The sequence below is a fragment of the Caenorhabditis briggsae genome (assembly GCF_000004555.2).
Source record: "Caenorhabditis briggsae complete genome, chrIII, whole genome shotgun sequence".
In the NCBI taxonomy this organism is placed as follows: Eukaryota; Metazoa; Nematoda; class Chromadorea; order Rhabditida; family Rhabditidae; genus Caenorhabditis; species Caenorhabditis briggsae.
In genome coordinates, this window is record NC_013490.2 from 353,746 (window position 1) to 368,327 (window position 14,582).

Here is a 14,582-nt window from a genome sequence, read left to right on the forward strand (position 1 = left end):
CCGTGCCAGGGTTGCAATTTAGGCTCCGCTTCCGACAACGCCCACTTTTCTCCGGGGTTTTTTTTCCCCGGAGTTTTTTTTTCCCCGGACTTTCCGGGGTCTCATTGCAGCTAAATTTTCCGGAATGAACGTTTTTCCATATTTTTCTCCGTTTTCCACCGTTTTTATCAAATTTTCGTGGTATTATCCTTGTCAGAGAAAAAAAGGTTGAGTCGAAGTGTATGTGATGTTTGTAAACAAATATCTGAAAGCGTAAACAACCGGAAACAGTTGAAACGAGTGCGACAGTAACCCGGCGGGAAAATATTAAATTCACTCATTTTTTAGCTTTTTACATATTTTGCAGCAAATTTCGTCGAATATATTTTAAAATACCGCAAAAAACAATGAAAAAAACCATATTCGACGAAATTTGCTGCAAAATATGATGGGGTTATTCATTAGTAAAAAAATGCAAAAAAAAATGCATTTTTTTCCTATTCATTAGTGTAAAAAAATTAATTTTTTTGCATTTTTTTACATCATTTTTTTTACATTTTTTTACATTAAAATGCAGGTCTCTGCGGGACCCACCGGCCGAAATGTCCATGCGCCTTCATTTTGCATTTTAATGTAAAAAAATTGCATTTTAATGTAAAAAAATGTAAAAAAATGATGTAAAAAAATGTAAAAAAATTAATTTTTTTACACTAATGAATAGGAAAAAAATGCAAAGAAATACTAATGAATAACCCCATGAGAAAAACTAAAAAATAGGTAAATTTAACATTTTCCCGCCGGGTTACTGTCGCACTCGTTTCAACTGTTTCCGGTTGTTTACGCTTTCAGATATTTGTTTACAAACATCACATACACTTCGACTCAACCTTTTTTTTCTCTGACAAGGATAATAATTGGATTTTTTTTTAAATTTGGAACAATTTTTGCAGTGTTTTATTTCATATTTTAACTGTTTCCGGAAAATATAGTGACTTTTAGGCCGACATCTAGGTTTTTTGAATTTTTCAGAAAAAATCATTGAATTTGAATATTTTCCTTTGTACGATGATCAAGAAACATATAAAAAATTAGAAAAATTCAATTCCGCGAAAACTGAGAAAAACTTGGGAAATTGCGAAAAAATGGAAAAAGGAGGAAAATGAAGAAACACTGAGAAGACAAACAAGGAGGTGCCTATTATTTTTGATAATTTAATTTCGTCAAAGTTTTGAATCATACCGAGTAAACGATATTGCACAAGGTCGCACAGAGAACAATATATGGGAATTTTGTGAGAATTACTCAAAGCACAAATCTAGTCTCTGAAAAAAAGGCCAGAAAAACAAGCAGAACTCGATAAATACCATCAAAAACGTTCATTTTGATGTATCCCTGAAGACTTTTGCCGATGCTACCCCTTGAGACAACAATCTAAAAACACGATGCAGATAAGGGGAAATTTCGAAAATAAGGACTCGGCAGGTCCCGAAAATAGATAAATAACAAAGGGCATCGCAAATTTCTGACAAGACTGGAAAGTGAAAAAAACAACAATTATTAAACGGAGATGCTTAAGAAAAATTGTTCCTTTGTTCCAATTTTGGGTTATCAGAAAGGATTGAATAATTAAATGATTCCAATCGTTTCATGTCGTTCAGCATTTCAAGCATTCCATAATTCTTCGGAAGTCGAATCTTCAAAAAAAATGAATCGATACATGAAAACAATACTTTAATAAAGGGCCACCCTTTACTTGCACTTTGAGCTCACAGGAAAATCGTGAGGTGGCGCTCTATTAGTGTTTAAGGCACTTGCGAAATTCAGAATGAAATCATGAATACTCACCAACTCGCGTATTCTTTCTACAAATTTGGTATGGAATATGTGAATTATATTATGCTTGTCTGAGAAAAAAGGTTAAGACGCAGAGAAAAAGTGTCTGCGTCTCCACCGTTTGTGCTATTTAGGCTCTCCGCTTCGATATCGCTACCGTATTCAGAGGCAAAAAATACTCTCTAACCTTTTTTTCTCAGACAAGCATATTAGTTGGCCTTCAATATTCTTCCAGCACAATATTCACAAAGAGTATGTCCACATTTTTTCAGCATTAGAGGAGTTTTCTTTCTGTTACTATCACTGTAGGTACGGTAGCAAACGCCACAAAGAGAAAAAAGACTTGCGTTTTTTGTACTTGCGTTAACCCGAATATTCATTTCTAAAGCCTTGGACTCATTCATTCAGCTGCTTTACAAAAAATCATATTCCATTGTCTCTGGGTTTTTCCTTGTTCAACGACTCCTTAAATCGATACCGATCTCATTTTTTCTCCCTCCTCGCACAGTTTCAGAGAGGTTCTCTATTATCGTCATTTCGTGTCTTTAATAAAGACTCTTTATTCAAAAATATGTGAACACATGTCAGAATCACATGAAGCTAGAAATGAAAAGAATTATTCAAAGAATCATCTGATTTTTATTCAAATTCAGAAATTCTCAATGGAGCGCGATTGAAAATCGCTGGCCGCGGACTAAAAATTTGAGTCTCTGGCCTAACAAATGCCATTTCCTGTTTTGAATTTCGAATCCCAGATGCACCGGTTTTAGCTGAAAAACGAGATTTCTTGAATTTCTTTCTCATCTAGGAAAATTTCGGAATATCTGGAAATTAATAAAAATAAGTTCCGAAATTGAAATATAAGCTTCCGGCCGAGTTTTGAAGAAAAATAGGCCGGAAACTAAATTTGAAGATTTCAGGTTCATTTGTTCTATTAAAACTCTCGTGCTTCAGCTCCCTTTTCAAAAATAATTTTTCTATTCTTTGAGGTTTCACAAATGGGCGCTTATTTAAACAGGCCAGTGGTCGAAAAGGAGAAAGAGGAAGGCTCCGGTGACAAGTTCAGCTATGCCTGTACCACAATGCAAGGCTGGAGAGCCAGTCAGGAGGTAATTTGGAAAAAGATTAAACTTTTTGGCAGAAATGAATTTCAGGACGCTCACAACTGTGTTGTCGATCTTCACCCCGAATGGCACATGTTCGCAGTTTACGATGGTCATGGTGGAACCGAAGTGTCCAAATTCACATCTGCAAAGCTTCCCGAATTTCTGAAAGAACGCAAATTCTGGGAGTCCGAGGACATTGGAGAGTGTCTTCAGAAGGCGTTTGTCGATTTTGACGACTTCATTCGCGCCGAAGACTCGATGAAGCTTCTCAAGGAAATTGCCAACGAGGGAAAGCCACGTAGAACGCCAGGAGACGATGCTCAAGACGAAGCGGATCGTATCGATACCATAGAGGAGTCTGCGATTCCGATTACCGAGCTTTTGAAACAGTATGGAGGAGGTGTTGGTGGTGGATTAGGAAAAAGTCTGCTCCGAGCTTTCTTGCAAAATAGAGGCGACGACTCTGACTCTGATGAGGATGAGGAGATGAATGAGGCCGAGGGTGAGGAAGAAGAGGAAGCTGAAGAGGAAGATGGTCAAGAGAAGAAGGAGAATACAGATGATGCTGATGTTGAGGTTGATATTCAGAAGGATGCCGAGAAAGGAGACGTTGAGGAAGAGGAGGAGAAAAAAACGAAGAAGGTTCAGAAGAGATGCAGCAAGTCTCCAATTCAATCGGAAGCTAAGAAGTCTAAGTCAGACGAGTCTGAGGATGCAAAGGCTTCGTCGTCAAGGTTTGTAATACTGAAATTTTGGTTTTGGAAAATAAAAACCGTTTCTATTTTCAGCGGTCAAGAAAAAGGCGCTGAAGTTGAAGATGAAGAGTCTTCGGACAACGACTTCGTTGCTGATGAAGAAGCAGAGGATGAGGACCAATCGGACGAGGAGACCGAAGCGCCCGATTTCGGCCAACTCATGCTCGGCGGAGGAGGAATCGAGGTTCCAGGCGAGGACTCTGGAACCACCGCTTGCGTCGTGCTCGTCGGAAACGACAAAGTTATTGTTGCCAACGCAGGCGACTCTCGTGCAATTCTCTGTCGCGCTGGAAAGGCCATCGACTTGTCTGTAGATCACAAGCCAGAGGATGACGTAGAGACAAAGAGAATCCACGCAGCCGGTGGAACTATCGAAGACGGACGTGTCAATGGAGGTCTCAACTTGTCGCGCGCTTTTGGAGACCACGCTTACAAGAAGAACCACGCTCTTCATCTCAAGGATCAGATGATTACGTAAGACTCAATAAAAGGGCGTTTTTGGAATCTAGTTTCTTTTTTTAGCGCTCATCCAGACATCAAAATCGAGTCTCTTACTCCAGAAGACGAATTCCTCGTAGTTGCTTGTGACGGAATCTGGAACTCGATGGAATCTCAGCAAGTTGCCGATTTTGTCAGCAAGCTGCTTGCCGAGGGTAAGACATGCGCCGAAGTCTGTGATGCTCTTTGCGATGCCTGTCTGGCTGAGAGCACCGAAGGAGACGGTACCGGATGCGACAACATGACAGTCATTTGCACCAATTTCAAGCGCTAGATTTTTTGAATCTAGATCATTCCACTTCTAGCCTTCCACCTAGCCCCGCCCATTCATCCCATCCCTTCCCCTTCAATTGATCCTCATCACCATTCTCTAATAATCCCGTTATTTTTTTAAGTTTAAATTGTTTTGTTTTGTTTTTTATCTATCTCCTCCCATTCTCTTTATTACAGCAGCGCACACAATGCTCAAAGAAAAATAAATATCCTAATGTGCCAAAGTTCTCTTAATCTCCTTTGATCTTCCCCATCACACTGTCCATCCTAGATCCACGTCGTTTCTCTTGGGATTTAGCTTGCTTCATGTCTCGGCACGCTAGGATTTCTTGCTGGAAACAGAATTTTTTTTGGAAGGACAGTATGCTACTTACCGGCTTCAATGGTACATAATGTCTGCATCTGTACACAACCTGCTTCACCTTCACTTTTCCCCCAACGAAATCCAGTTTTAGCACGGAGCTATTGTTCCTGTGACCCTCATAGTTCAGTGCGGAGAACAAGGAGATCAACCTTCCGCCAAAACGAAGAACACATCCTTGTGGATACATCTCTTTGAACAACTGATGTCCACGAAGCACCAGAGAAATCTCATTTTTCGCGCAAAACTCATCAACGACAGTTTTCCCATAAGTAAACGATATTCCACGATGACTAAGTCCCCAGCCATTCCTTTCCGGTTGTGCTGGGTCCGACCAAAGTAGGTCACACGCCAAACCGTATGGTGGCACTACAGATGGGCGGTCGATGACATTGATCTCTTCGATTGATTCCATGTTTGGGGAGAGTCCTCCGTGTGAGCAGAAGACTTTTGAGCCAATCACAGCGGCCAGCGGCATACAGTTGAACGTTTCGATGAACATTTTCCACACAGTTTCTCCTATCTCCTCGCTCTTCCATTGATCGAGACACTCGTCATAGAACCTGAATTTTCTTATTTGTTTAAATAGAACGCACTTTCTTGTCGTGAAATTTGTCTGCGTCCCAGTTTTAGAAAATCCAGCCGGCGACCGCTACGCCGAAACGCGACGCGTCCAAACTTACCCATAATTCAGTGTCGTATTCACATCTTCATGATTGCCACGTAGCAAGTAGACATGATTCGGATAGCGATGTTTCAGACAAAACAGAAGACAAATCACAGCAACACTTTGTGATCCACGATCCACATAATCCCCTAAAAACAGAAATTTCTGGGTGGGCGGAGCGTCACAAGTCATCAGAATCCGCAGGAGATGAATGGATTGTCCGTGCATATCGGCGACTACGGTGATTGGCTCAGCGCCAATTACCAGAAGACACGGTTGCTCGAGAAACACTTTTTTCATTTTTTCAGTCAATTTCGAGATTTCCAGCGGCGAGATATCCACGTTGAGCTGATAGATCTTCTCCATGTCCTCCTCGTAAAGAGTCTGAACTTGCGAGGACAGTATCTTATAGAGTAGCGCGAAAATCTCATCGTCGTGGTTGATCTTTGGGATTTTCTGGAATCATAGGGAACTTCGAACTGATGTGCTATGCAGTTGCGCTTTATTGAGAAAGTGACGTGGCGAAGAAGCCACGTGAACCTTCTCATTGGAGCGCAGTTACCTCCATCATCGAAGCCATCTTGTTTTGTTTATGCAAAATCTTGGGAACTAAAATTTCAACATTTCATCACATTTTTCAGATTTGTTGCCAATGCGTGGCATATCAAGACCTATAAAATTATTATATACATTTATTAGTAGCTTAAAAGTACAAGAGTTATTAAAAATACAGAAATCGAGATCCATTAGAAAGTAAGCTCATCCTCGCCCTCCGACATCTCCTCTTCGCCGCCTTCGACGACTTCTGCATCTCCCTCCTCAGGTGCTTGCTGATTGCTGGGTCCTGGTGTGGCGGCTCGTCTGACTGTTGAGGCATCTGTTCCTCCTTTAGCGGCAGTTTCAGCTTCGCGTTGGTGGATCTTTGAGATTTCTCGGAATAGGCGGTTTCCTTCTTGGCATAGCTGAAAAATCGGGAATTTCGAAAAGATCTTAAAGCGTTAGAAACTCACCGATTCATAGGCCATACACTTTGTCGCATAATCATGCGCCTTCTCGAAATTTTCATACTTAAAATAGTGGTTAGCCAGATATCCAACAGCATACATCACTTTCTCCTCTGCCGACGTTACCAGCTCATAAACCGCCAGGAAGACTTCGAACACTTGCGCGGCCTTATAATGATCCGTACACTTCTCATGTAGTTTTGCCAAATTCCACAGTGCATTTCCTTCGACATCACCAAACAGATAGGCTCCAGTGAAGCACTTCTCAGCGTCTTCGATCTCTTGAAGCTTCGCATACACCTCTCCAAGAGCCACGAGGAGTCGAGAATCGTGTGGTTTGCATTTCTGAGCCTCTTGATAGTAATACAGAGAATACGCGGGCATCTTCATAATATCATACATCTGTCCAAGACCATACCATCCTCTATGATCCGCCGGGTCGATTTCAATGGCTCTTCGATAGGAGACACAAGCCGCCGCGTGGTTTTTCATCTCCATAAACTCATGTCCAATGAGAACCCAGAGAGCCGCAAAGCCAGGATTCAAGCGAAGTGCTCTTTGGAAGAACTTGATGGCGTGCTCGCTATCCCTTCTCATCGCGTGGTAGTTGGCCACAATGCAGCAGGTCTCCCAACGGAATTTATGTGATTCGTAGACATCTTGCGCAAGTTCCGACAGCTTTTTATGATCGTTTCGAATGTAAAGAGAGTCAGAGAGCAGGTGCAGATCAGTCAGTCTATACGGATCCATTTTTCGGACATCCTCAAAGTTGGCAATCGCCTGATCATGATCGTGTCGAGCGTTGGAGCACGATGCGATCTTGGTAATAATCATTGGGAATCCTGACAATCCACGTGCCACCAATTGCTCAGCTTTCTGGATTGCCATTGAGTGTTGCTGGAAGCGTTGGAGGACAAGAACCATGAACCAATCAGCCATCCAGAGAGATTCCACAGACGTGGCAAAGCTGTCAGCGTCTTCGATGTCCTGGATAAGAAGGGTTAGGCTTTCCCAAGCGGGCCAGAGTCTGAAATAAAAAACCGATGTTGCTCTGGATTCTAAAGTCGACATTTCGAATAGAAAGCCTAGAAATCCAGGAGGCTATTGGCAATTTATTGGGCTACCTACCTTGGCTCCTTAACAATCACGCTCTTGAATGATTTCTCTGCTTCTTTCTTCAAGCCAAGTTGAACTTCTAGAAGCCCCATTAGATACTCAAACCAGACATCGTCGTTTTCCCGAAGTTTCTCGTCTTGCATTTTCTGATAAAGGCTTGAAAACGGAGACTTCTTGCCAGAAAAACTAGTTTTTCTCTCAATTCCCTCTGAATCATTCTCCAGGTGCTCTTGAAAATGAGCCAGGAATAACGTTCGATAATAAAGAAAACGATCCGATGGATTCTCCGCCATAGTCTTTTCCAGGAAATGCGCGGCTCTTCTGAAGTCCTTGTTCTTGATTAGGGTCCTGGCGAACCGTGATGTGTAGGAGTGGCGTGGCGTCGAAAAATTCATGGAATCAGCATCTTCTCTCCATTTACTGGGCAGATATGCTAATACTTCTCCTGTCCACATCTCAGCATCCAGGAAGCATCGATCGATAGTTTGCTGATGAAGCCACTCGAGCTCTGAGACGAATTGACGACTATCGATTGCTTCGCGTTGAATCTAAAGAAAAATTGCACAATTAAGCTTTACAAAAAAGAGCTCACCATTGAAATTGATACTCCGGACATTTGAGAGACTTCGAAAGGAGATAAGTCGGCATAATAGGGTTGACCAGCGGCTGGAAGTGCGGAGCTACGGGCGCCGGCTTTTTTAATGAGGGTGAGACGACTCAGGGAACGCTCAAGGGCTCCATCAAACTTGTCATCGTCATCAAGCATCTCGGAGAGCAGAAAACCAACGAATTAAACCAAAAAATCCAATTTTTATTTCAAAAATATTTGTTTGGTAGAGCGCGTTTGCATTGAGGCCTCAATTGAGTCACTTTTTTATTCCAATAAAAGGCCTTTCGATAAATACCAATTCGCACATCAAAAACAAAGATTATAAAAAGAATGTTTATTCACAGGAGTTAATCAGAAAGCAAAAAAAAATGAGATGAAAGGATTTTTGGATGGGGGTGAGAGAGTGATACCTGTATGTATGTGGGGAGGACTGGTACATATTGAAAATAAATGCGCAAAAAGTACTACAAAAAAAAGATCTTGGACATAAAAAATGGGGCAAAAGATATACTATTCTTCAGCTTCCTCTGCCGGATTCCTTATCCTTCTGGTTGGCGTTTTCGAAGCCGAGTCGATTTTTCTAGCACGTCGCATGTACTCACTGGGAGTCATTCCAGAGCCCGTCGTGGATCCTGAAGACGACGTGGAGAAGTGAGGCGGCTCCACACGCCCATTCATCACATCGTACTCGACGCGACGGCTTCGGTAGATGCGCTCGGTTTGTGGTGCACGTTGACGGTGTTCCGAGAAGAAATTGCTCCTGTCTGGCTGTCTGTCGTTTCTGGAATCATAAAAAACTATTTTTTTAAGAAAATAAAAAGAAAAAATACCTTCTATAAGTATTCTGAAGCGATCTGTTCAAGTTGTTACGATATGGAGAGAGCAGACGAGCAGACACACTGCGTGGAACCCGAATCGATTGCACCGATCGTCGTCCATTCTCCGACGCCCTTCTCTTCACAACAACCTCATCCCAGTCCTCCTCATCATCCTGCTCATCCTCCTCCAATTCATAATGTTCTGGCATCTCGTCTAGATCCTGATTCTCATAGTCATCCCGATCCAATAAATCCCCCGTCAGCTCATGAGCATAAATCTCATCCTCCGTGATATGATCATCCTCTCCTTCGATGAATCGAGCCAGTCTGCGACTTAAAAATAGGGTGTCTGGCTTCTATAACCTGTCACTTACCGTCTAGCGCTTCTCACGTTTCCGGCAATCTTCCATGGTCGACTTCCCTCTTGCTTACAGTACTCTCTCAACTGTGCTAACTGCTCTCTGGTGGTCTTCTGCCCAATCTCGTCGTACTCCTCCTCGTTAAGAAGACGTCGTGTCTTTGGGAATATCTTCCTCCATAGAGACCCCAAACCCTTGAAATACCAGTGTAGTCCGGTGAACAGGAAACCACGACTGAGTTGTTGTACAACAAGTGCAACGATTGTTCCAGTGGATACTTCTATGACTTGACAGGAGAAGTAGACCAAGGCGAGAGCTACAAGTTGTAGCGTCCACTGAGCAATGTCATGGGAGCGAGCATCAGTTGGTGGACCTCTCTTATAGCAGACAGCCATGGAGATCAAAAGTACGGTAGCGAAATATCCGATCACATATTTCTGATACTCCATTAAGATGCTTTGAAGGTTGGACCATGCGAAATGAAGCATATAGAGAGAGACGGACCATCCACCAATGAGTATCGGCACCCCGATGGTCTTCTTAGGGGCAACTCGCCAAACAATGAACGCCACAAGTAAAAGGGAAGCGAGGAGACCAAACGAGCATCCACTAGTGTAGTAGAAGAGCACATTTCTCACTAGTTTACCGGCCAGAAGGAAGAGGACAATGGCTCCGACGTAGATACCAACACGGATGTAGTTGACTTCTGGAAATTTGATATTTTCAGATAGGGTTCACCGCTTTCTCTGTCTATTCTAGACCAATACTCACTCCAAATTAACACGGATATTTCGTATGGCTCCGCTGTCGCCACTCCAACTATCGTATCGTTGAACGGACTCAGCTGGTGGGATCTCAGAAGGGCGGCACGCTTTAACAATCCGAAGTAACGATTGTCGTTGTCGTAAAGGTCCTGAACAGTTGTGCAGTTCGAGCCCTGAATTTTTAATTGTTTTGCTTCTTATTTTCCCTGTTTTTTCTCAAAACCTGATAAAATTGGTACTTTTCCGAGTCCGTCAAGTTGATTTGTAGAAAAACATCGGTAATGTGTAGATTGCGTTGTACGGCAACGCTTTCTGATGAAAGAAGTCGAGTTTGTGGGAGTAGTGTTTGGCGCCAACGCGACGCACTTGAGTTAGAGCTGAAAATTCTCGATTTTCTTTTAAAAAAAAACGGTTTGCGGTTTTACCAGCCGGTTGTTGCTCACAATCATCGAATTTCGCTGCCAAACTACTACTTCCAATGAGTAGTACGAGAAGTGTTGTCAGTAAGCGCATCGACGCCGTTGCTGAAATATTTTTCTTCAAATTAGTCGAAAAAAAAACAAGAGTTGAACGAAAAAAGAGAAAAGATTCAAAAATTCAATATTACCGCCCAATGGTCCCACCACGAAAATGAAGTTTTGAGGATTACGGTAACAACTTTTTTTTGCATTAATTTTTTAAAGCAATTATTTTCTTCTGTGACATAAAAAGATAATATTCGCTGGTAAAAATTTTAAAAGTTAAAGAAAAAAATCGCCGAAATTCGAATTTCCCTTCGAGGCCCACCCTTGAGTCCGCAACGACACTCCGCCTCTCCCGCGGGGGACCTTTACACTAAAAGGCTCATTTTCCCCCTCGTTTTTCACCGATTTTACGTTGATTGCTTATCAAAATCGCTAAAAAATTCCAGATTACCTCTGAATTATGCCCGACAATTTGTCGGCAATATTCGAAACAATACTAGATTACGCAGAGGAGGAAGCAGCCGGCACATCGACTTGTAAGCATTGAAAAGCATTAGAAAATCAATAAAATGTTGTTTCCAGGTCAAAATCCACCGAAACAACATCAAAAGCTCTATCACAAAAATGCTGTAGAGATTCTGGAAGACTTTGCACTGCTGAAAAACGAGAAAAAAGAAGAAATCTCATTTCAAGAGTTGGCTCAAAGTTTTATCGATGATTGGGACGTTGCAAATTCAAAGTCGATATCTATTCAGCAGTTGTCGCATTTTCTAAGCTCGCCTAAAATTCAAGGCGTTCTCTGGGCAGCACAGGAAATTTCAGCGGGTCGATTTGCCCCACAACTTCCAGATGTACCGTTTGAAGTTGATGAAGACGATGGGGTGGCTGTGAAAATTGTAATTTTCCTTTTTTTCTCTTAATCATCAAAAGTATCCATTTTCTAGGTCAGAATAGTCCGAAGAGGCGAGCCGCTGGGCGCCACTATCAAATGCGAACGTGGCAAAGTGTACGTAGCACGAATCATGGCCAACGGAGTCGCGGATCGTAGTGGATGCATTCAGGAGAAGGATCGAGTGCTGGAAGTTAACGGGGTCACTGTGGCGGATAAGGAGCCCAGGGAGATTGTGAACTTGTTGGATAAATGTGATAATGGCATAGTGAGCAGGAAAAAAATTATAGAAAAGAAAGAAATTTAAATTTCAGATAACTTTCAAATTGATACCTGCAGAAGTGAATCAGAAGTTGAAGCAGAAAAAGTCATCACATCGTTATGTGAGAGCACTCTTCGACTACGATCCTTGGCAAGATCGCCGTCATCCCTGCCCTGAAGCAGCCATCTCGTTCCGAGCCGGAGATATACTGGAAATCCTCGATGAGAAGGATCAGTACTGGTGGCAGACTAGAAAAATTGGATTCGGAGCACTAGCGAGACGGAAAGAGAGCCATGATGAAGAGCAGATTGGTGGAGAGTCCAGTGATTTTATTTTTGTATGCTTATAAATTTTCAGAAATCTCATTTCAGAAAAAGTTGGCCTAGTCCCATCAGAATGGTTACAGTGCCAATCAGAGAATCCGGATGGTCTAGGCTCGTCAGATGATTTGCAGTTTCTAGAAGTCGGTGAAAGAAGTCCTGCTAAAAATCAAAAAAAGTATTTCCAGAGTCATAAAGATCGCTACTACGAAGGCGTGTTTCGATGGCGGAACAAAAAGAAGCGACGACGAGTAGTGGTGCTTTTGGGAGCTCCCGGCGTTGGACGCAACGAGATTCGAAGGCAGTTCTTTAAAGTTTTCGCTGATAGATTCACCAACGCCATTCCACATACGAGTAGACCTCCAAGGTAAGCTATTTTTAACCTCAATCATGCTTGCCTCATGAAAAGAGAGAGCTCTTACACACATAAAAATTTAAAACAAGGTACAAAGCCGTTAAGCCTCTTGTTAATGACCCTCTGAGAACTAATTGACTTTCTGGGAAACCTAATTCACTTGAACTCTGAACGTTTGGAAGCAAGCGAGCGAGAAGGTTTTCTAAGAAAGAATGCAGAAAAAAAAAACAACTTTTAGTCTGCAAGTTGAAAAAAATAGAGAGCTAAAAAACATTTCCGTGCAGTACACCGAACGCGATATTGCATATTTTTGTCTACAGTAATCCCAGGAAAATGTTTTTGTTCTAAAAAATACAATTCCTGGTCTGCGAAAATGGATACCGTAGAACCTGTAATAGAAGGTCTGGCCCTTCTATTGATCCAAGGTACCTCCGGAGGGCCCTTCTATTAGAGGGTCCCTTTAATTACAGGGGAGGGGGGCTCTATTTTTCCGACCATTTTTTAAAAAAAGCGCTCAAAATGCATGAAAATTCATCAACTTCACCAACATGAGGCAAGTTTTTGAGCGAAAACGCTGTTTCAAATGAGTTCTATAAAAATTCGGAGTTTCTGGGACATTTATCACTGAAAACGGATGATTTTTTTTTCATTAAAGGAGCTCTTCTAATACAGGTTTTTCGGCAGTTATGAAAGCTAGCTTGAAAGTTCAATATTCCATAATTGCTAAACTTTGCTCTGAAAAACATTTATTTATTTATTTATTTATTTACGATTGCAAGTAAAATAATAGAATGAACTAGAACTAGAGTGACCATTAAAAAGAAATAGGGAGTGGAGAATGATACCTGTCAAGCATAAATGAACATAACATACCAAAGTTTAATGATCTTGCGTGCATTTTCTATCATTTCCTGGGATGCCGGCTTCAATTTGCCTTTTATCCTCTATGCAAAAAATTAATCGCCCTGTCATCAATTTCCTGAGCAATTTCTCCTTTTTTTCTCCGAATTAAGCTTTCTTGCAGACCCAACGAGACGGACGGCGTCAGCTACCACTTCACGACACGTGCCGAAATGGAACGAATGATTGAGCGAAAAGAGATGTTGGAGTACGGAGAGTTCCGAGACAATTTATACGGAACCGCTCTGCAATCCGTCAGGCGTGCCAGCGAACGAGGCACCGTGCTTCTGACACCCCATCCGTTGGCCATTGAGAATATCCGCACGTGGGAGTTCGCGCCGATTGTGATATTTGTGCAACCGCCGGATTTTGGAGAGTTTAAGGTTGGTAGAGGCCTATTTTTAGCATACTTGCGACCGGGCCTTCGCGGGATCTGCCATAGTTTCTTTTAGAATCAATGTTTTCAGACCAATTAAATTAGACATGATACAACTCTGCGAGTTCTACAAAATGATACTATGTATTTGGAGAACTGTGTATTTGTCTATGAACAAAGTTACAGACAAAAACAGAGGCCCGGTCATTTTATGACTTGTAACTTTGTTCATAGACAAGACACAGTTCTCTAAATAGTATCATTTTGTAAGCGCAGAGTTCTATCATGTCTAATTTAGTTGGTCTATAAATATTGTTTCTGGAAGAAACTATGGCAAGGCCCGCGAAGGACCAGGCAAAGGCCCGGCCGCAAGTATGATATTCAGCTATTTTTAGGCTGCGAGTTTGCTATATTTTTCAGCACACCCGAGAGGTCTACCGTGCCCAAACCACACGTTCCCACTCGGCCGCTTCCTCATCCAACGTCTCCCAAAACACCGCAGCTACAAATGCTCGCGCGTTCTCCGACACTGAAATCCGTCAAATTATTGAGAATTCCGCACAAATGGAGCAGAAATATAGGGGAGTGTGTGATGCGATCATACGAAACGTCGATTTCGAGACGACAATGAACGAGTTGACTGGTCTGATCTATAATCTCGAATCGAAAGCCACGTGGATGCCGACCAAGTGGTTAGCTGATATTGGAGAATAATTGCTCATAATAATTTTTCTTTTTTTCAAACAATCCTCCTCATAGGTGCTGTAACATAATAATTTTTATTTGCTCGGCTAATTTTTCCTGTACCCAAATTTTTGCTTCATGTACCACATTCCCCTTATATGCATCTTTTTCTTCTTCTTGTCTTTTTTT

General features: G+C 42.0%; 5 protein-coding genes across 5 annotated transcripts; 2 read left to right on the plus strand and 3 right to left on the minus strand.

Moving 5' to 3' along the window:
- Positions 1-2,810: 2,810 nt before the first annotated feature.
- On the plus strand, positions 2,811-4,445 carry CBG15205 (the record flags this gene model as incomplete). Its single annotated transcript, XM_045243292.1, has 4 exons — positions 2,811-2,921; positions 2,967-3,652; positions 3,707-4,147; positions 4,196-4,445. 4 exons carry the CDS (start codon positions 2,811-2,813, stop codon positions 4,443-4,445), a joined length of 1,488 nt encoding a protein of 495 aa, XP_045095639.1.
- A 229-nt stretch (positions 4,446-4,674) lies between these two features.
- CBG15204 lies at positions 4,675-6,052 on the minus strand (the record flags this gene model as incomplete). Its single annotated transcript, XM_002642882.1, has 4 exons — positions 4,675-4,776; positions 4,819-5,368; positions 5,489-5,928; positions 6,035-6,052. The coding sequence occupies 4 exons, from the start codon at positions 6,050-6,052 to the stop codon at positions 4,675-4,677; spliced, it is 1,110 nt and encodes a 369-aa protein (XP_002642928.1).
- Positions 6,053-6,218: 166 nt separating this feature from the next.
- CBG15203 lies at positions 6,219-8,358 on the minus strand (the record flags this gene model as incomplete). Its single annotated transcript, XM_002642881.1, has 4 exons — positions 6,219-6,434; positions 6,483-7,503; positions 7,605-8,140; positions 8,185-8,358. The coding sequence occupies 4 exons, from the start codon at positions 8,356-8,358 to the stop codon at positions 6,219-6,221; spliced, it is 1,947 nt and encodes a 648-aa protein (XP_002642927.1).
- A 354-nt stretch (positions 8,359-8,712) lies between these two features.
- Positions 8,713-10,656, minus strand: CBG15202 (the record flags this gene model as incomplete). Its single annotated transcript, XM_045243293.1, has 6 exons — positions 8,713-8,983; positions 9,033-9,353; positions 9,395-10,085; positions 10,151-10,316; positions 10,367-10,455; positions 10,506-10,656. The coding sequence occupies 6 exons, from the start codon at positions 10,654-10,656 to the stop codon at positions 8,713-8,715; spliced, it is 1,689 nt and encodes a 562-aa protein (XP_045095640.1).
- A 411-nt stretch (positions 10,657-11,067) lies between these two features.
- On the plus strand, positions 11,068-14,423 carry CBG15201 (the record flags this gene model as incomplete). The annotated part of the gene is made up of 8 exons (XM_002642879.1): positions 11,068-11,143; positions 11,190-11,503; positions 11,552-11,764; positions 11,811-12,081; positions 12,130-12,221; positions 12,267-12,445; positions 13,458-13,716; positions 14,130-14,423. 8 exons carry the CDS (start codon positions 11,068-11,070, stop codon positions 14,421-14,423), a joined length of 1,698 nt encoding a protein of 565 aa, XP_002642925.1.
- Between the last annotated feature and the right edge of the window lie 159 nt (positions 14,424-14,582).